Here is a 20901-nt window from a genome sequence, read left to right on the forward strand (position 1 = left end):
GCCAGCCATTTGCACGTTTAATTATAGAATATGTCTGCATAATTTAATAGGATAATTACTGTTATTGTACTCATCCTGGGAGTTATTTTTGTAAGGTAAGAGTCAGGAGAGCTGACTGAGATCCTGTAAGTGGAAGGAGCCAGGCAACAAAGAGATTTACCACAAAAACACAAGAGAATGGTTCCTGTGTTGACCCTGGAACTCAGTTGAAGGCACAGCAGAATCAGGACTCTGCAGAAAGAACTGTTCCCTCTGCAGCCAGCATTCTGACAGAAACCACCACAGCCTCTCAGTGCACCTGCCTGGTGCAAACTGCTGACATAGCCTGATCTCTGTGTGACTGTGGAAGAGCCTGAGCTTGTTTATGTATGTGATGGAGTCAGTCTCCGGCCTGCCCAGGGGCTGCCCAGCTGGGCCAAGGTCTGTAGCACAGGCCGAGGACAGTCTCAGACCCACACCTGTGATATACTCCACTAGTTTTAGAAGAGTCGCACTTGCTTACACATGGCCTGAGGCAGGTCTTAAGCTGTAACAGCAGGTTAGCTGAATTGGTTGGACTTTGTCACAGCAGTTTTTGAAGAACATTTCGGGCTTTTAACGGGTAACAAAAGATTCTGCTAGCAGAAAAGTATTTAGTGTCGCATACTAACTGGTCTGCACTGCTGTTTTGTGACCAACAGAGCCCATTCCTTGGTGGGGGGCTCCTGACCAGCCGCTTTCCTCGGGAGGTGGCTGCTGGCTCTGCTCCCGCACAGGGCGCTGGCCGGCCGCCAGCGTGCAGAATCACAGGATCAATTAGCTTGGAAAAGACCTCTGAGATCATCGAGTCCAACCTATGAACCGAACACCACCGCGTCAACCAGACCATGGCACCTAGTGCCACATCCAGTCTTTCCTTAAACACCTCCAGGGGCGCCGACTCCACCACTTCCCTGGGCAGCTCGTTGCAATGTCTAATAACCCTGTGGCATTTTATCTGGCCTCCCGTCTCCCCACACCCCAACCGCGACCCCACGGGACCCCCTATCCCGTCACCGCCGCGGGCGCGGAGCAGCCCCCGCGCGCTCCCCCGTCCCGGGCCCCGCGCACGCGCGCCCCGCGGGATCCGTCCCCGCGCGCTGTAAACAAACAGCGGGCGGCCCCGCGCAGGCGCAGTGGGGCCGCCGCAGCTGCGCAGGGAAGCGTCGGAGGGTCGGGGCAGGTCCGGGGGTGCCGTCGGGATGGACGAGGACGTGCTGACCACCCTCAAGATCCTCATCATCGGCGAGAGCGGCGTCGGCAAGTCCAGGTGAGGGAGCGTCCGCCTCACCCAGCCTCTCCTGACCGCCCGGGCCCGGCCTAAGCCCCGCGTCGGACGGCGCCGGCTGGGCGCGGCCTGCGCTGCGCCGAGCGGGGCCCGCGGGGGGAGCGCCCGCGCCCCTTCCTGGCCGGCCCGCCGGCAGGACAGGGGTTATCCCTGCCTCCTCCGCAGCCGCCGGCCCCGGTGTCTACCGGGCCCAGCTGGAAACAGAGGCGCGGCGGAGGCTCTGCCGGCCCGGCCAGGGGCAGCTGGGCCGCCCTGTGCCCAGGGCACCGTTGTTTCCTGGGGAGGTGGGTGCCCTTGTACATCTCCATGGCGCTTTGGGGTTAATATCTAGTCCATAATGTTTACAGAGTCGCAAGTGACCCAGCACTGGATGCGTGCGGGGGAGCACGGGGAGGCAGCAGAGTTGTTCGACCACAGGTTATAAGGGATGTAAATGCAGGAGGGCATCTGGGAATGTGCCACACCGGTTATTTTAGATTTGGTATTTTTATGGCAATAGTCTGTGTCTTCTATCATGAGCCTAAAGTACATAGAAGTTGCTGATTAGAAAAAACCCAACTATATTTGTTAAAAATTTGTCAATTACTCATTTGAGGTAGCTGCTGAGTTGATAATTAGTACAGTAGGCCTCTGGTGACAGACAGGATCTGAGCAAATTTCTTGTAGTTAAGGTCATCTCTTAGGTATGAGTGGCCATATGGAAGAATTTTTCCTGAGGCATATAAAACGCACAGTGGTTTTGTTTACCTATTTATATACTTATTTCTTCACATTGGAAAACTTGTTAAGAGAGGCATTATGTAGAGGAAATAAAATTGCTATTAAAAGACAACACTGCGATTGTTCAGGTACAGGAACTTAGTATTGAACTGTTCCTGAATTTGTGCCCCTTACCTGTTACTTGACTAGGGAAGATCAGATGCTAAACTGGTACTAGCACAGTGTAGTAAATGGTTGGAGTCCTGACTTCTGAACAAATTCTGTCTTAAACCTGGTGGCTGTGAGTGGGCTTGTAGAAGATGATAGCTACATATGAAAGAAAGATGGGGATGGTAGAAGTTGGCTGTGCTTGGCATGCAGGAGAGGTAAAATGATGATTTTATTCTAGTAGTAATATAAGATTTCCACATTCTGTCTGTTTTAAATGAAACTAGTTCTGGTTGTAACAAGGAATAGCTGCTTTTCAGTAGCATCCCGATACAACCATCGGAAGGTACTGGTAAAAAGCTATATGCTATGATTTATTTTAATTATTCTTTGGTAAATAAAGCTACCATTTGGTTTTGGGGTTTGGGAGTAGGGGAAAAAGGATGATCTACGGTTAAGTTTAGAGTTGCCACCCAGTGTCATTGAAATAAAAGAATTTCAGTAGTCATTTTTTTTGTCAATGCAGGACTGTGACCAAATGCTAAAAAGCACTTGACTACTGAATTCATATGCAAAAAAGAGGAGAGAGGAGTAAAGAACAGGGTGGGGGGGAAGACCAAAAAGTAAATAAGGTTTTGTTTCCAGCCTGGGAATGAGTAGAAGCTGCTGGGTCATAGCAAACAGCTGCCTGCCACGTGGTAATACGCACTTGCCACAGATGCCTAAGTCTGGTAATTTTAGAAACTGTGCTGAGAATCTGTCTCTTGCAAAAATATTTACATTTGGCACAAGTAGAGTGGCATTATGGTTATTTCTTTAAGGGACCCTACACTACTACAGTGTGATGTGTCCTTAAATCTTAGTTGTAACTGTTTTTCTATTGGTAGTAAACATACTCATCAGGATAGGGGGAAGTGTGTGTGTGGAAGCCCTTATATACAAAAAGATACAAAATCGTAAACCAGTGGTGAGCTAATTCTACTCTTCAATTTCTGTGTCTTTATTTCTGGTGGGTGTTGTCCTTACTATTCCCCTGTGTGCCCAGTTCAAGGAGTTATTTCTGGGATGAAAAGCTGACTTAGAATTTTTTTCTCAAGCTTACAGAAATACTGTGAGGCAATATTGAAACAAAACAAAAAAAATACTACTTTTGTGCTGAATTCTGGGAGAAGAAGAATAGACTAAGGTAGAAGTAAAATGCTTTGAGAAGCCAATCATGTGTCTGTTCAGGCAACTGATTTCACACCTTGTGTGGTAGTTTGTTTTCAGAGAGGCATACTTGGTAACACATGCAGTAAGGAGTTGAGGGCTCAGGGAGCAGAGCTTGTCAGCTGTATTCTTTACGTGTTTCCTTCTTTTTTCTGTAATTTCTCTCCTACGAAAGACAATAAGCTGTGTTTTTGTTTAGCTGTGTGATCCTGCTGTTCCTTTCAGACTTGTGATTTGTAGGCTTCCAGCAAGCTATGGGTATGCTGCAGTAATAGTATCTCTTATTTTTCTTTCCTCCCTATCAGCCTTCTGCTGCGGTTCACAGATGATACATTCGACCCAGAACTTGCAGCAACAATTGGTAAGTATGTACTGATACTACCTTAGAAAAATTCATACCATTTTCAATGGAAAACTGTAGTTTATTCAGACATGCCTGATGTGAAATTCAGACATGTCTGCCTTTCTGTAATGCAGGGATGACGTGGACACAGTTTTAGTATGTGGTGCTCATTGGTGTAGGGAATTGACTATATTGGTGTGTAGTTGTCCCCTTTATGCTAAAATTTATCCTTGACTGAAAAAGCAGATATGAGTGACACCCATCACCATGCAAATGGAGGTCATAGGTGTGGTCAGGGAAAAGCTCCAGTGGAGTAACCTGCACTTCACTGTTTGCAGCATTTTGAGCTAAAATGGAAATGTAAGAGCTACTGTTAGGTCTCCTACTGATTTATCTCTGCAAGATAGCTGTAAAGTTATTTGAATAGTTGTGTTGCTGTCCAGACCTTGTGTTCTGTGTAATGTGATACTTAGTAGCTATCTTAAGACTCATTAATAGGGGATGTTAACTCCTGCAACTTCTGACAATACTAGGGTGTACTGCGGTCTGTGTGCCTTCTGCTTTTCCTCTGTAGGGAGGAAATTACAATGTGCCTTTTTCTCTTCTACTTAGTAATCAGCTCCTTCCCAGCTAGACTCTGAGAACAAAGTGGAAGAGAGCCAAGAATCTAGAGCTGCTGGGAAAAAAGCAGTGATGTGTCACTGCTGTGCTGGTATGATACCTATCAGTGTAGGTCAGCTGTGCTGGAGGAGAGTGGCCCAGAATGCAGGACACCCTATGTAGATTGGTTGTCAAAGGAGCAATATGAAACTTTTAAGAATGTGATGCAACTCTGTGCCAAAGTAATAACTGAAATAATGGAAAACATTGAAATTATATTTTGAATATTCTATATTCAAAATGTATAATACTTCAAATCTTACTATTTTATTATATAATATGTAATACAATTAAATATTATATTTCAAATATTATATAGTCAGATATATTGAAAATAATGAAAAAAGGGAGATACTTTTTCATACAATGCATTTCAGTTGCATTTCTGGCTTTCTCTGTTGAAAGAGTTCTGTTCAAGAACTTATACAAAATTTTTTCTTTGAGTTCAGCTGTTGGTAAACAAATCCAGCTCTAATTGATTAAGGATTATATAAATAAATCTATTTTTCATTAATGTTAATAAAATACAGGAATACTATTTCATATAAAGCACTGAGCAGCCAAGAGGAGGAACGTGGCCTATTTTTGTTCATTCCATTACTTGTAAAAAATGAAGTTGTGCAAGGAGCCCCACCTCAGTTTATAAGGGCGGATAGCATGGAAGGAAACAGGAATGTTATAGATCAGGTGGTGAAGATGACAATCTTGTATTCTAATCTAATAGTTTTGGCACTGTGTATACTTCATATCCTCTTACTTTCTTAATAAGTCAACCACGTGGGCCAGGAAGTTAGTACAGAATAGCTGCTTCAGCTTTTGCGATGTTTTGGATACCAGTAGACTCAGTGTGGGCATCTTTATTGTTGGGGGTTTTTTGTTTGTTTTTAACTGTGGGTTTTTCTTCATTCTGCTGTTTGCACATGATATTTTTTACCACTGTAAAAACCTGACATCCGTACACTATTTGAGAAACAAAGGAATTATTTCTTGAAGTAATTCTTCCTGTTTGCGTTTGCCAAAATGCCCAAGTGTAGTAGCTAATCATTGGTTATTAAATAGCAACAATTCAAGGTTTACTGCTGGCAGGTCCTCCCCTGCTCTGTTTCTGATGTGGAAAAGGAGGAAGGGAACTCAGTGTGAGCATTACTTCAGGTAGAGTTTGATTTCTGAAACAAATCCATTAATCTGGAATGAATGTGATAATTTGGCAGGAAAAATCAGTTTCTAGAGACTGAGCAAAATGCTGGTGTAGATCATTCTGTTAGACCCCTCTAGCTGATATTTATGGTATTGTGCAGTAGAGCTACTGTGACCCCAGCTGTGAAAGTCTCACAGCACGGTGTGTGGAGCACTCATTAGGGGTAGCAGATTAATTTTTTTTTTCCACTTAACTGGAAGAGGGCAGAATCTAGGTGGTTCTTACTTGTTTTCTTGTTTCCTGCAGTGTCATTGCCATTTTTCTGGTGAATATATTTCTAAGAAGCAACATAGCAACTTTAAATTGGGGGTAGGATTTGTTGTTCATACAGATAAAGCAACTTGAGTGAGCTCTTAGAGGTAACTGTTCTGTGCTGAATGAAGACAGATCCTAGGTGCCAAATTCAGGTACTTGCAAGACAGTGAAATGTCAAAACACCTTGTGAGTCTCAACTTGGAGTTCTTTTTTTTGCTAACTAAACACTACTTGTTTTGAGTTTGGGGACAGAAGAAGTTTTTAAGCCTTTCTTGTTGAAACTGAAGAGTATGGTGCTTTTCCAAAATCAAAGGACTAAAATAATGTCTTCTTTCAATGTGATCCACATACTGACTGCTGACCTGGTTAAAGGGACTATATTTTTTTATTTGGTTTAGAAAGCGAAGTGATGACATGTCTGGTTTGCTTTTTTTTTTTTTTAACATATAGTAAGAACTGCACACAAGACCACTGAGGGAAAGTCTTGACTGCAGTACTGTTGGTCCCCTGAAATGACCAATTGAGGTGTACCTTATCTTCATGCATTGCACAGACCTACTGGGTACAATTTAAATGAAACCCAGAATGATTGTTCTGTGTGGGCTTCTCTTCAGAACTTTGTAAAAATCCTATGATATTCTGGGAAGAATAAGCTGCTTTGGGCAAATAGCTTCAGATGGATTAACAGTGTTTCAGTCAACCTAGCAGATTACCTGTCCTCCTTGCATTCCTTGGAATGGCTTGTTCATAGGGCTTCATCACATGGATCTTACCAGAGTATATATATCCCAATGTTTTCTGTTTTCCTTACTGCTCATGCTTGTCTTTACTTGCTTGCTCTTGGTATGAGAGATTCTAGATAAGTGTTCACTGCAATCCCTGTTTCATAAATGAGGTGATGTATTGCACAGATCTGATGTCTCTTAACTTCTTAGCTTTCCTTGCATTTGGAGTCCTCTAGCTCTAAGCTGTCTAACTTGTCACTTACCTGTAACACAAATACTTCACTCTAGCTCATTTTGCACTTCCTGTAAATTCAGCATGGCACACAGGCCTCTGTGTGACAGCAGTATCAGTGACAAAGCTATTCCTTGCGGACTGGAAGTCCATAGTATGCTGGTGTGCAGTGCTGAGGCAGTAGGTGTTAACACACAGGAGTACAGTCTATAGTGCTGTCTTGTTTCTGGCTGCCTTCCAAGGCATGGTGGAAAGCAGTGTCAGCTTTCTGCTGTCAAGGGTAGAAACATCACTCTTGGAAGCTCAGAACTGGCACCTGTCACAAACGTGTCTCTATTTCACTGATGTGTTTAGAGAACACAAGTACCCTGTTTGTTCAATTCAACAAGATTTTCTTGAGCCTTATTTTTTTCTATTTATCATCTTTTATGGCAGAATGACAATCAAAACCATAGTTATTTAAAAGTTTTCTTTTTGTTCATTGACTTATATATATGTTGAACTCCTTGATTTACTAGAATTATATTTGACATGCCTTGATCACTTTAAAGGATGTATCTTGGTGGGCTATTAGTTCATTTTCATGCTTTTGCTTTACAATTACCAGTTTAACATGGGGTTTATTAGCAATTTTAGTTTCTTATTTTACTTGCATCATTCATGCAAAATTAAAAGTAAATTTTAAGCTAGCAGCAAGGCTAACAGAAAGGTGTATATACACTTTCCATTAAATGAAAATTACTGAGCTGTGCAAGCACAAGATACTGAATCTGTTTACTGAATGGGAGAAGGATACTGTGGCCTCAGAATACACCTAATAAGTTTATCCTAAGGAAAAAAGTTTTGTTTCTTGAAACTGCTGTGACATACTTTGCTTTGTAAAGTATCCAATAGACTCGTAATACCTGCAGTTACAAGTTCTGATGCCAGGCTAATGGATAAAAGAAGGCACTGTGAACTCTGGGACACGCTGACTGAACAATGGTGATTTTTGCAGTTTAGGGGAAGAATTGTGCAATTACAGTGGAAGAAAGATTCTATTAGTCTAAAAACTCCTACCGAGTGCTGAAAAATGGACAGGACAGGATGTTCTTTAGGATCAATTTGTGTCAAATTGCTAGCATAGCAGTCTTCTGTGAACTAGGTAAAGTTCCAAGAACATGTGTTTAAAATAAAATTAATAGCAACTGTTCTTTTCTGTGAACATAACTCTAGAACTTTTGTGCATGCCACTGAGCATTATATTACTGCTAAGTTAGGGACTAGGAGCCTTAGTCCCTGAAAAAAACAAAGTTCTGTTCAGTTACTGCAAAAGTTAGTGTACTTTGGGAAAATTTTGCTTGAAATAAAGAGTATGAGCTTCTTCCAGTGCAGAATGTTGTCTGAAAATCACCTGACACTTCTGGGAACACTAGTGAGCTGAAGCTGTGAAACAGTGGAATAAAAATTATGTTTATATTCTTTTTAAATAAAGCTCTTTTAAACTTCAGTGCAACATCCCAGTGCAACTAAAGTTTAAATCTGCTTATAATGTGCAGTTTCTTAGTTATCCTATATACTCTTTGTGACTTTAAGTTGAACATATTTTGGCAGCTGTTTGCACTTGTTTGTAATCTGCATGACCTTGGGAATATAAATGCAGCCCTACTCATTTTGTGTTAGAATAGATAAATTCTTTTTCTGGTAGCAAGTGTGATGGCTGCCATTTTAATTTGGAGTACAAAAAGGTTGCTGTTGCATTTGAAAGATTTTTTTTTAAAGGTATCAACTTTCCAGTTATTTCACTTCAGGGCTGCTGCCTGGTAGGGAGTGAAAGTCGCTCCAAAATAGTTGAAACATACTTCCAGTTAGTTACTTGCTATTAGTAACCTAAGGATTAAATTACAGCATAATGGATCATAACTGTACTCAGCCTCTCAAACTGAGGTGTGTTGCTATATCCTTTAAATTTGCACAGTCACTAACGTCTTGTCCTCCTTGGCTTGAGCTTTCTGCAACTTGTCCTTGAGCAAGTAGTAGGCTGCTACTTCCTGTGGGGGGAGGACATGTGAAAGGGGATGAATTTTTAAATGTTGAGGTAGATGATTGAACAGCAGAACCGTTATCCTGTTGTCACTTTGGCTTTTTTCTTGGTCACTGAGCGTGATATTGGTGAGTTCATGGTGTTGCTGGAATCCCTGCAAGAGGTAAATAAATATCTCTTTAAATAAATATATAAATAAGTGTTGAAATAATCCAAAGCTTATTTGACATGTTTCATAGAATCACAGAATTTTAGAATGTGCTGAGTTGGAAGGGACCCATCAAGATAAGAGAGTCCAATTCCTGGCCCTATGCAGGACAACCCAGCAATCACACCATATGCCTGAGAGTGTTGTCTGAACCCTTCTGAACTCTGTCAGGCTTGGTGCTGTGACCACTTCCTTGGGGAGCCTGTTCCAGTGCTCAGCCACCCCCTTGGGTGAAAAACGTTTTCTTGATACCCAACCTAAACCTCCCCTGACTCAACTTCGTAAGGAAAGAGAGAGAGAGACCACGTGGAGTCTTATGTATTTATAGAGTTCAGTTTTCCCTCCCAGGCAGGATATCCGGGCAGTGCCTTCCAGGCCCGAGTGAGTTGTGCTGTAGCCAGTCACAGGCTGCAGGAGTGTGGTGTGGGTGGGCTACCAGGCAGGTCTGCCTTGTCTGACAGTCTGGTGGCAGGGCCTTCAGCTCTGCCATATGGACTGCAGGCCTTGCCTTCTGGCTCTGCCCTGTGCCCTCAGCACAGGCCTTGTGTGCAGGCCTTACCATGTTCCTGCAGGTCTAGGCCCAGCCCTTCCCCATATGCACACACTCACAGTGAGTTGGTTCTGACCCATATCAATAATTCAGTGAGATTCAGATCCAGGATCTCACATTCCACTCCTGGGCTGGGACAACCACTGGAATCATATTTAATTGGATTTTCTTCTTCTTGTAGCAGCAGCAGTAGGAGAACCTAGCTGACAGAAGAAGGAAAAGTATAGAAGGAAGAGGAAAGCAGTGGGCAATTGTTATACCACTAAGCAAAAAAAACCCCAGGCATTCAATCAATATTGAAAATCTACTCTATGCAAATCATTATCTCTCACCCCTTCAGTCTTTAATATTGCAAATGAGATGTAATTCAGAATGTGGGTGGAGAATTCAGGAACTCAGTCTTGTCTGTTGCAGTGACTGGAACAGTTCTTTCACTTTCATCCATGGGCAGCATCCTTTTTCGGTGATGTGCAGCGCTTCAGAGTCTTTGCTTACTTAATAATACACTCAGCATTAGACAATATTAGAAAACAAATAAATACACATATCCCAGACCACCCTCGTCCCTCCCACCAGCCATGGTTCAGGAGCATTATTGGAGTGTATCATGGGAAAGGATATTTATAGTTGTTATACAGTAATGTGATTGCTTCAGGGAAGTTAAAGGTACAGCTGGATTTAAACCATTCCTACATACTCAGACCTAATACTTGAAACAAGAGTTTTTGCATTATATTCCATGTTACCACAATAGCGGAGTGAACACATTTCCTGGGGTTACCTTGCTTAAAGTTACAGCTAATTTCCAGAATTTTTCACTTTTCTCCTTGGAAAGACCCCTCTTAAAAAGTTACGTTACAACAAAAAGCGGGGTGAGCTTATCCAGGGGGCCCCTTGTCAAAGTTAATTTCCAAAATTTCACCTCTTTTTGTAAGTTACATTACAAATTCAGAGCAATGATCTCCAGAGATTACCTCTTGAAAGTTACAGCAAATTTCCCGAAGTCTTGCTCCTTCCTCTGGAGAGTTACCTCTTAAAAGTTACATACATGTTACAAACAACAAACACACACACAGGAGTGGGCTTCCTGAGGGGCATTTCTTAAAAAATAAATTCTCAATGTTCCACTCCTTACGCCTCGGGAGCACTTTATTTCACTACAAGGGACATTTTGCATTAGTTTCCTTACTTGCTCTGCGGAGGTAGGAAGGAGTATACAAGCCCATGGTCAACCACAATTTCACATTCACATGAAATCTTGTAAGAATCCTCATATGAATTATCGAGGAATCTTTTCACTTGAAGATGCAATTAGAGAACAAACATTTTAACAGCAAAACAAAACTTGATATTACATTGTTACACTAGAAGACTGTACTGCAAACACAAAAAGGAAAAGCATTCAGTGATTTTACTTTACAGTCTCTGATTCTGTTGTTGCTTTATTCGACTTCACTGTTCAGTGTGGTTCTTCATTGTTGAGGTTGACTTCATTTTTAGGAGATATCACAGGAATCGGATAACAGCTCTTTCCATTTTTACCGAAGTGACTCACCATTTCTTGTTAAGGCATGCATCCAGTATTCTGGTTTTGTGGAGACAAACTTAGACATTCCAAGTTATTAACAATATAAATTTATACTGATTTGCCATTCTATCTTTGACCTTTAGTTATAGGAGTTAGGATACTATACTGATCTTAGTAGTTGGCAGCTTGTAAGAGCTTTAGACAACAGAAAGGAACTCAGTTTGTTTATTCCCTTGAGAATCTTTGCTTTTTAGGCAGCAGGTTAACCTTAATAGGTTCCTTAGCTTTCCTTGAGGAAGGTAGCGTTTTTTGCTTTCCCAAAAGGTTTTGGGCTTTGCTTCCTGCTTCTTCACCCTCCCCCCCCCATATCCTGTAAGGCAAGAAAATTCAGAGGGAGAGAGGTTTGGATTTCCTGTGGCCCCTCTCCCCCCTCCCAGACTGCAAGACAAAAGCACTTCTTTCTCCAACCAGAAAGTTGCAGAGTCCCAATTTTGTAAATTAGGAAGGCTCTCTCACTTGCTCCTGGGAAAAGCAGGCAAGTTTTACTTTTCACCCCACCCCAGAACAGGGACAGAAGACAAAAGAATCCGCCTCCGCCCAGCCACGCGAAACCGGCAGTTTAAACCTTGCTGAGTCAGGGTATAGAGGTTCCCTGGCCGGAGTGAGTTAGGCCTCCGCCTGGTTACTAAGCAACAAACGACTTAAACTGTGTGACCGCTAACACCTTATCTCTTCCTTTGCAAAGACAGACTTTAGCAAGAGGGTTTTTTTCCTTTCTCCTGGCAAAACCTGTTTTTTGCCAGGGGTTTTATTTTCTTTTGCCAAAACTCTCTGTTTTTTTGCTGAAAATACCAAATTTTGCCAGTTATTCCTCAGCACCTTTTCTGAGGGCTAGGAAAACTTAAAAGGAAAAGAGAAAACAAAATGATTCCAAAGTTTTTGCAATTGTTGAAATATTGACCAGAAGTTGACATAATTTAACAAAATAAGTTTCTCATTCATGAGAGTGGAGAGATCAGTACCTGTCCCTTCTCTTCCCCTCATGAGGATGTTGAAGATCCCAATGACATCTGCCCTCAATCTCCTCTTCTCCAGGTTGAACACACCAAGTGACCTCGGCCAGTCCTCCTGAGGCTTCCCTTCAGACCCTTCACCATCCTTATGGCCCTCCTTTGGACACTCATTAATAGTTTAATGTCTTTTTGATATTGTGGTGCCCAAAACTGCACACAGTATTCAAGGTGGGGCCACCCCAGTGCAGAGCAGAGTGGGACAATCCCCTCCCTCGACCGGCTGGAGATGCTTTGCCTGATGCCCCCCAGAACACGGTTGGCCCTCCTGGCACTACTGACTCATATTCAACTTGCTGTCAACCAGGACCCTCAGGTCCCTTTCCACAGCTGCTCACCAGCTTCTCGTTCCCCAGTCTGTACACACAACCAGGGGCACCAGATCCCAGTTGCAGAATCTGGCACTTGTTAAATTAGTGTAATCTAATGTTATTTCTCATAGGATAGCAGTCATGTACTACACGACTCTCTGCCTATATCACTTTGCTAAGCTTGATGAGACTTGTTTAGAGATCATGAAACAGAGCAAATAGCTACCTAAATGCAGCTACCTTCATTAGTTTTAAAGTGTATTGTTCTTCAAGGCCAGGGGTGTAAGGAAAACATGTTTGTGAGTAATGAATAGAAAGTTAACCCATTTGAATTATAAACTTGAAAATTTCTCCTGGAATATGTGCTTTAATACAGGAAATGTAGTAGTTGCCCTACTTCCATAAAATATTTTGAGTCAATTGCTTAAAGGCCCTTAGGCTTTTGCAAAAGCTTGTCAGCAACAAAATGTTGCATTTTGAGCAAGGTTCATAAATAGCTAATGAAACTTACTCTTCCTGTTTACATCGAAACACAGCTTGTTTTCTGAGTTTGATTTTTTTTTTCCTTTTCTCTTTCAAAGATAACTGTAGTATGTTTGAAGAACTAAAATATTTTTCCTGTTCTAGGTGTGGACTTCAAGGTGAAAACTATTTCAGTTGATGGAAACAAAGCTAAACTGGCAATATGGGTAAGTCTCTCCCAAAGTTCTTAATGTATTGTTTTGCTTTAGGAATAGCGATGGTTTATATAATGTACAGTTTGTATAGAATTCTTTTCTATTAATATGAAGGTGATTTGGAGCAGTGGGAGGTTAATACTGCATCATTCAAAAGGTCGAATGAACTGTGGGACAACTGGCTGGTGGGGTGATTCTATTGCCTGTGAGCTACACTTGACTCCAGGTCTATTTGGGATAGAGTAGAGAAGAGAAGGAATTAAATGGTACTAAATCAGTCAAACTTCAAAAAAGTGAACGTGGCCATTCCTAAGTGTTTTTAATGAGTAATTCATTGTTCAACATCTAGAGAGTTAGCCCTCACTAATCCGAGACATCCCTGTCTATATCGCTCTTACCTGTACTTGACAGATTTTAAAAGGGTGAACTTCTTTACTAAATTTTGCCTATAACGTTAGGTTGTGTATTAGGTTAGGAATTACTGTTGCATGCTCAAATGTTACCTCTATAATAAACCCATTTTTAGCCTAAACTTCATAGCCCTCATACAAGGACATTTATAGGCTCAAGGTTAAGAGTTATTTGTAGCAGATGCATCTGAAAGAGAGGCAGTGTTTGTACTCATAGCTCTAGCGTATTCAACTTCTACTTCAGCTAAAAGTAGAATTTCTACATTTATGGCCATGAAGAAAGAACAGGTACTTCCAAGCTATTTTTTAAATATTCTCTGTAAGCCTGCAGACTTACGTGACTTGAAGCATCTCTTGAATATTCAGACCCAGTAGTGTTGTCTTGTAGCAAGAATAAAACCTTGTTTCTCGTATGAGCAAGATACTGCACTTTTTCTTGGGAAGTAGTAGTGAAACATGAAATATGTATTGCAATACTTGTGTTGCTTTGAGGCGGTTCATATCTCAAGTAACAAACAGGATTTATGTCTTAGTTACAATAGTAATGATCACTAAAATAAATGGGTTTGACAAGGAAAATAACTGAAATAGCTTGACAGAAAAAAAAGACATATAGGAGGAAAACAAGTCTGATAGCAGAATGATGAATGATAATGGGATGGAAAATATTACATAGGACTAACTTAGGGTTTATTTTCTTTCATGTTGGTAAATATAAAGAAATAATCCTGAGGTAAACTGGAAAAGAAAATTTGTAAATGTTCATCATTGCACAGAAGCAGTTTGAGGTGGGTGGGATTGATTGATTGGTTTGTAGAATGTCGGAAGTCCAGTTTTGTTATTCAGGTTCTTTGTCACAGAATCCCGTGTTTCATGTGTCACTTCTCACTTGGGTAAATTGATTAAATATTCTGTGCATAAAGTCAGCAATAAGTGTGCTCTGTAACTTAATCTCTGATAAGAAAACAGCAATATTTAGGGGTTTTTTTGCAGAGCTTTTGGCACTTTAAATTTGAGGCTGTAAACTCAACTTTACTTAAAACCAGAGAAACCTGTTTCTCAGAGAAACCATATTTCTGCTTCTGCTCTGTCATAGTGTGTTAATGCATTTACCCTGGCACTCAATCAAATTTAATTGGACCAAGCGATTGAAGTGAGGGAACTGGTTTTGGTGCCATGGGTGTGATGCCTGTTACAAAACCTTGGTTAGTACTGCAGCTATGCTGCTCATGCTGGTTGCTGCAGTACTAGGTGCAGAACAAACGCCCTTGCAGAAATGGCTATCTTACTGCCATGTAGTCCAGTTATTTACTGCATTTAACAGTTAGAAGCTGTTTCTCAGGGTAGATTACATTACAAAGTTAATGTGTAGTAAAACAGCAGGAGATGGAATAAACTCAGCTAATCTGGTAGTGAAATACGCTTTAAGTCTTATTTTATATGTTCATTAGAAGCAGAATACCTGAAAGCTAAACTAGATGGTGCTGAAATTCTGAATAATGGAACTTTCTGATTGGCTTTTTAGGATACTGCAGGTCAGGAGCGGTTCAGAACATTAACGCCCAGTTACTACAGAGGTGCACAAGGTGTTATCCTAGGTAAGTATAGCCTTGCATGCTATTCTGAATGTTTTTGTTTTTCATGCATGGGAGTTACATAAACTCAAATAACCTTTACATAATATCTAATTGATATTAAAAATCATTGTATCTGTGTTGAACAGTTCATATTAAAGGATCTTGATGTCTGACCTCTTTCTCATGTAGTTAGTCTGACCAGCGTGAGAACCTCTGATTTTTGCATGAGATTAAAATCTACTGCTATATGAAAGGATAGCTTGGAGCTGTGGTCCCTGTGCTGTCAGGAATTTGTCTTTTATTTATTTCCTTTTATTTTTGCCTGTGTTTACTAAGTCCAGTGTAAAAAAAAAATAAAATATTCTCCTCAGTGTATTCTCTCTGTATCAGTATGTATACAGCTTTCTCCTTCTCTCTGTTCTTTTTTTCCTAATGAAATTTATATAAACACTGTGGAGTCTGTCTGGAATTTTTTGTTATTTGTCTTCCTATTGATGTGATGTTACACAGTCAGAATCACTTAGAAAAGACTAGCTGGGCATATAGAAAGTACCAATTTGTGTGGGAAAAACCCAGGCAAAACCCATAATTGCAGCTTCAGAGTGAAGTCTCATTTGCTTTTCCTTTATATATGGAAACTTGTTATGTAGGCACTGAGCTCTGAAGTTCTGCTTCTCCAGTGCTAGAAGTGAGGAGCTGACTAAAGTAAGGGCTGAGAAGTTTAATTGTTTTGAAGGTGCACCTGACTTGAGAGGATTTTGATAAGACATTGTGTCCAGTTAAATTGTTTAACTTGGAATAACCTCTGTCATGTGACTTCTTGATGGGTTTTATTTTGTATGTACCTTTTCCCAAGTCTGAGTTGCATTGCATTCCTATCAAGGCATGTCTTGCCAAGTCACCTAGTTTCTGGCTCTGAAACTACCACTTACTGTTGAAAGCTGTGAAAGTTATCAAGCACTGTGGGAGTCAAAAGGTTCTTCTATTGAGATTTGCCCTCCCATTTTATTAAATACCTCCTGATTATTTCTTTGTTATATTGCTTCCTAAAAATGCAAGCCAAGTTGCAGATTTCATTGAAACAAACTGCTTATGCCTGTCTGTACGTGGCACGTGAAGATGAAGGAAAAATACTTTTGTAGCTTGAAATGCTAGCTATTAGTTATTGGGTAGTGGATTTTAGAGTTAGGTCTGCTTTTTTTTGTCTGCCCTTTCTGCTCCTAGCATGGTTTACTGTTTATATTTCGCACAAATACTAAATCATTGAAGACAGTAAAACACTGAAAACTCAGTAGTTCACCAGTATTTGTGAGGATTTGCTGATGTGTTTATTTTTTAGCTAAATCAGTAGCATAGCAGGGTGTTAAAACAAGTCTTAATTATCACTAATTAATTCAGTGCTGGAGGTCATGCCATCCTTTTTGCATAGCTGTGGTGTAGTGATGTTAGTAAGTGTTCTATACTGGGATCTGCAAGTACAGAATTCTTTGGAGCCTGTAAGCCTGTAAGCTGGGGTGTCTCAAGATAAATTAGTCTAAGCTCAGTAGTTGACTGAATGTTAGAGTTGCTCTGCATCAGTGATTTGAGCTGATGGATGTCCAACTTTTTCCACTTATTGGTGTAGAAAGTAGATTGGAATCCTTGGGACTCCTTCAGTTTTCTAATTCAAAAAGCCATAGCTTTTGCTCCTTTTATAACGTAAACTGTCATTCTTGGAAAATATTGTGGAAATAATATTGTTAATGTCTTTCAGTTTATGATGTCACAAGAAGAGATACTTTTGTCAAGCTGGATAACTGGTTAAATGAATTGGAAACATACTGCACAAGGAATGACATAGTGAAAATGTTAGTTGGAAACAAGATTGATAAGGTAAGCCAAATTCAACTGCAGTAAGTTGGTGTATTTTGTTAATAATACATATTAATGCTATGTCTTTATTATAGGAAAACCATGAAGTTGACAGAAATGAAGGCCTCAAATTTGCAAGAAAACATTCCATGTTGTTCATAGGTATGTTATAGGTATTTGCAGAGATCTGACTTGATTTTTGTTACGCAATGAAAAGTACCATTTCTGTAGGACTGTAGTCCTTGCACACAGTCCAGTTAATGATATTTCTCAATTGCTGTAGGTACAAAGATGATGGGTATTCCCGTTTTTCAGAATTGTCCTTGAATATGTCCAGGTACCTATTCTAACTGTGAAGGAGTATACTGAAATACATAAGGATTAAGGACAGAATACAGGCTGTGCCGTAGCCTGATGAAACCTGTTTTGGGGTTTTGTCTGATTTCTTTTCCCAGCTGACTTGCTGAATAATAACAGAAGCAAAATGCAAGAGGGAAAACTGGCACTAGTAGCCAACCTTCAGTATAGAAAAATAGCTGGTAGCTGACAGAAATCTGTATTAGAACTGGGATGTTAAAAATAGTTAGGTATATCGTTAACTTTTAAATGGTGGGTGGGATTGAATAAGGACATAATTATGACTGGAGCAAATATGTTGGTCTCATCTTGCTGCAAAATAAAATGAGTCTTGTAGGCAAAGCCTTGTAATGATAAATTAAAAAATGGGTGATGAACTGACTCTTTATGTTTATTCCATGTTTCTCTTAAGGATCAGCAGGGATTATTTTATAGGATGGTTCTAGTAGCAGAGCAGTTCATTGATGTGTTCTATACTTAGACTTATGTTCTTCATCTCTGACTAATGACATATTTTTGTTTACTACCCTGCTGTGTTTCATCTTTCAGTGTCAGATGTGGAAATAGAAGTTCAAAATTGAGGCACAAGCTGTTAGGTGCATGAAAGATGAAAAGCAAAATGAAAATTAAACTATAAATATATGTATATGTGTGTGTGTGCATGGTATATATATTAAGTATCTGCAAGGCTGTGTAGATGAGCAGGGCAAGCCCTAGTGGAACTGAACGATTTTCAGTGGTTGCTGTTGCTCTTATAACCTGTGAGCAGATTTCTTGGGCTTGTTCAAGTAAGGCTCCTGAATGAATTTACCTGGAATTCTGCTAACTGCAAAAGAAATGAGATCCCTTATTGCTTTTTATCAGATAGGTTTTATGACGGAGACTGGTCCAGAATCCTACAGTATGGATTCTTGCTTCTTACGGTATGGTAGTATTGCAGTTCTGACTAACATACAGAACAGCAACCAGGTTTATCAGACAAGAACCCTCCTTTTTCTTACTGGAGTGCTTTCCACAGAAAAATAAAGCTAAGCTATAGCTGCCTCCATATACTCTGGTGAAGTTCAACTTGAAAGTTCTTCTATTAAAAACTCTTTTGAGGTGCTGCCTTATGTGCTGACATAAATCTGCATACCTGCTAATTTTGGCACTGTTATGTTTTTGTAGAATATATTGTAGAAGGTTGTAAGTGTAGGTCGTAGGTTGAGACTTAACTGAAAGAGAACTACTAAAAAAGTTACACAAAGTTATGCTAACACTTGACTTCTTGTGTCCCCTTTCCAGAGGCAAGTGCAAAAACATGTGATGGAGTACAGTGTGCCTTTGAAGAACTTGTTGAAAAAATCATTCAGACTCCTGGACTGTGGGAAAGTGAAAGCCAAAACAGAGGTGTAAAGTTATCAAACAAGGAAGAAGGATATGGAGGAGGAGGAGCATGTGGTGGATATTGTTCTATGTTATAAACTTGGGGAAGCTTATTCTTTGCATATTTAAACAGATAGTGACATCTTTCTGTACATGAAGTCATTAAATGCTATTTTTAGGGACCTTGCAGTTTGCACATATTTGTTTTGTATCATGGCAGTGAACACTTGTAGGAGAAATGTTCTGCAGCTTTCCCAGTTTGAAAATGTTATGATAAGCATGCCCGATTTGCAATCTTCAGGTTTTTATAAGTAGCATAAATAACGTGCAAGAAAAAATGCACTAAAAATTTTACAACTGTATACATTAATTGTGTAATATTCTAAACAAATCCATCTAACAAACACATTACTGCATTGTCTGCTCTGTCTTATTTTTAAATTCTGTTGAAATTATAGAACTATATAGTGTGCACAGATCTTGCAAACAGTGTGAGCTATAAATGTTACATTTCATTTCTTCTAGTAAATGCTTTTTTTATGGTATTGAAACCAGCAGGATTATACAGTTTTTAGACAAACCTGCTAAACTTTCAGCAGAGCTGTCTAAAATACAAATTGGCACAGGCCATAGGTATCGGCACCTTCTTGAAGAAATGCTTTGAAAGCTTCCTTTGCAAAGCTGGAGAACGCCATGTTTTCCTTTTAATCATCACTTCAGTTGATGGCTTAACTGGAGTTTTAATCCTGTGATATTTATATGCTAAATTTGTGGTACTCTTGCATTCTAGTTTTTTATGATGCGTTCTGCTCTAGACTCGCTGCAGAAAGTCTTCATTACTGGCAAGGGGTCTGAGTGATATCTTTGTTCTTTCATTGTGAATCAATTTGCCACACTTCAGTATGGATTCCTAATTTCTGAAATGTTTGTAATATAAGTTTATCTCAACTGTAGCTCACTGTGGCTGTGAGATCTCTATCACGTCTGCTTTGTGCAGCTACTTGTTCAGAAATAAAACTTCCTGTCACAGACACTAAATGGGAAGCTGTAGGGCTTCTTGATCTCTGTATGAAAAAATACTATTGCAATGAGTATTCACTTGAATTTACTGTATCAAAGCCAATGGTTTGTTTCAGAAGACTTGTATAGACTTAATAAATTTTTTTCCACAGTATTCGACTTTTTTAACCTCTTCCTGTTGCGGAGTTGTTTATATTCTAGCACATGTAGTTTAAACAGTGTCACTTCTTTCCTACAAATTATTTCTTATTTCTGAAGGACAAGACAAGGATGCTGTGTTGTGCGTGGTTTTGGTTTTTTTAAATAATCACTGTAGTGCAGTTGGTAACTGAACTATATTAAGCAGTTTCTTGTAAATATAGTGAATGACAGTACCTTTAATTACTGCAAGGTTTTGTGTGAATGTCAGCATACATGATCTGTGTTTTGCAACAGGTCTTGGCTGCTTCTGTTAAAATACACATTATTCACATGGAGATTTTGTTTTCTATTCTGTTTTATACTTGATAGAAAACAGTACCAGAATTTGAAGACTTAACCGTGCTAGTTGTTTTTACCAAATATTGTATCTAGTATTGTTAATGTAATAGGATAATTTAAATATGTAAATGTAATTAATATTAAATATACATAAATATTGTATTAAAATGCTAGATTTGCACTACTATTTCATGCAGAATATATGGGCTGAGTAAATCTTGTTTGTTAGCATTGAGGTCAAAGAATTTTGGGCTTTGTAGGCTAGCAGCAGAGGAAAGTTGTAGGAGCATTAAAATTCTGAGTGACTTTATTTTCTCATCAATAGTTGGCATGTTTTGTAGTGCTGGCAGATGACTGTAATTTATTTCCGTATTTGTTTGACCCCTAGTCTAGATGCATCCCTTTGTTGAGAAGAGACTTAACTTTCAGTTTCTCACAAAAGGTCCTTTTATCACGGGATCTGGATTCATCTTTAATTCTGTCTTTCCCAGATCTGACAGCTTTTGTCAGAGAGAGGGGACAGCAGGGCGCTCTGAATAGTGGGTATTGTTCTGCAAAAGAATTAAGTCATTTACTCCTTATTCCATTGCAGAATATTTCTGGGGAGAGGAGTATTCTGAAACAGCATATTTAGTGTGACTGTGAGCAGTTAGAGATTTTTTTTTTAAGCAGATGTTTT

The 20901-nt window shown here is 39.9% G+C and overlaps 1 protein-coding gene across 1 annotated transcript; it reads left to right on the top strand.

Moving 5' to 3' along the window:
- Positions 1–1144: 1144 nt before the first annotated feature.
- RAB18 (RAB18, member RAS oncogene family) lies at positions 1145–19896 on the top strand. Its single transcript, XM_027686940.1, has 7 exons — positions 1145–1288; positions 3688–3743; positions 13113–13174; positions 15098–15170; positions 16903–17021; positions 17096–17162; positions 18642–19896. The coding sequence occupies exons 1-7, from the start codon at positions 1221–1223 to the stop codon at positions 18818–18820; spliced, it is 624 nt and encodes a 207-aa protein (XP_027542741.1). The 5' UTR covers positions 1145–1220; the 3' UTR covers positions 18821–19896.
- The last annotated feature ends 1005 nt before the right edge of the window (positions 19897–20901 follow it).

Source organism: Neopelma chrysocephalum, unplaced genomic scaffold, assembly GCF_003984885.1.
Source record: "Neopelma chrysocephalum unplaced genomic scaffold, ASM398488v2 Primary Assembly neopelma1_72, whole genome shotgun sequence".
Lineage (NCBI taxonomy): Eukaryota > Metazoa > Chordata > Aves > Passeriformes > Pipridae > Neopelma > Neopelma chrysocephalum.

Coding starts and splice junctions, on each gene's coding strand:
- RAB18 (XM_027686940.1), top strand. CDS start 1,221: ATGGACGAGGACGTGCTGACCACCCTCAAGATCCTCATCATCGGCGAG. Junction 15,171..16,902: donor TGCACAAGGTGTTATCCTAG/GTAAGTATAGCC, acceptor AATGTCTTTCAG/TTTATGATGTCACAAGAAGA. Junction 17,022..17,095: donor TTGGAAACAAGATTGATAAG/GTAAGCCAAATT, acceptor TCTTTATTATAG/GAAAACCATGAAGTTGACAG.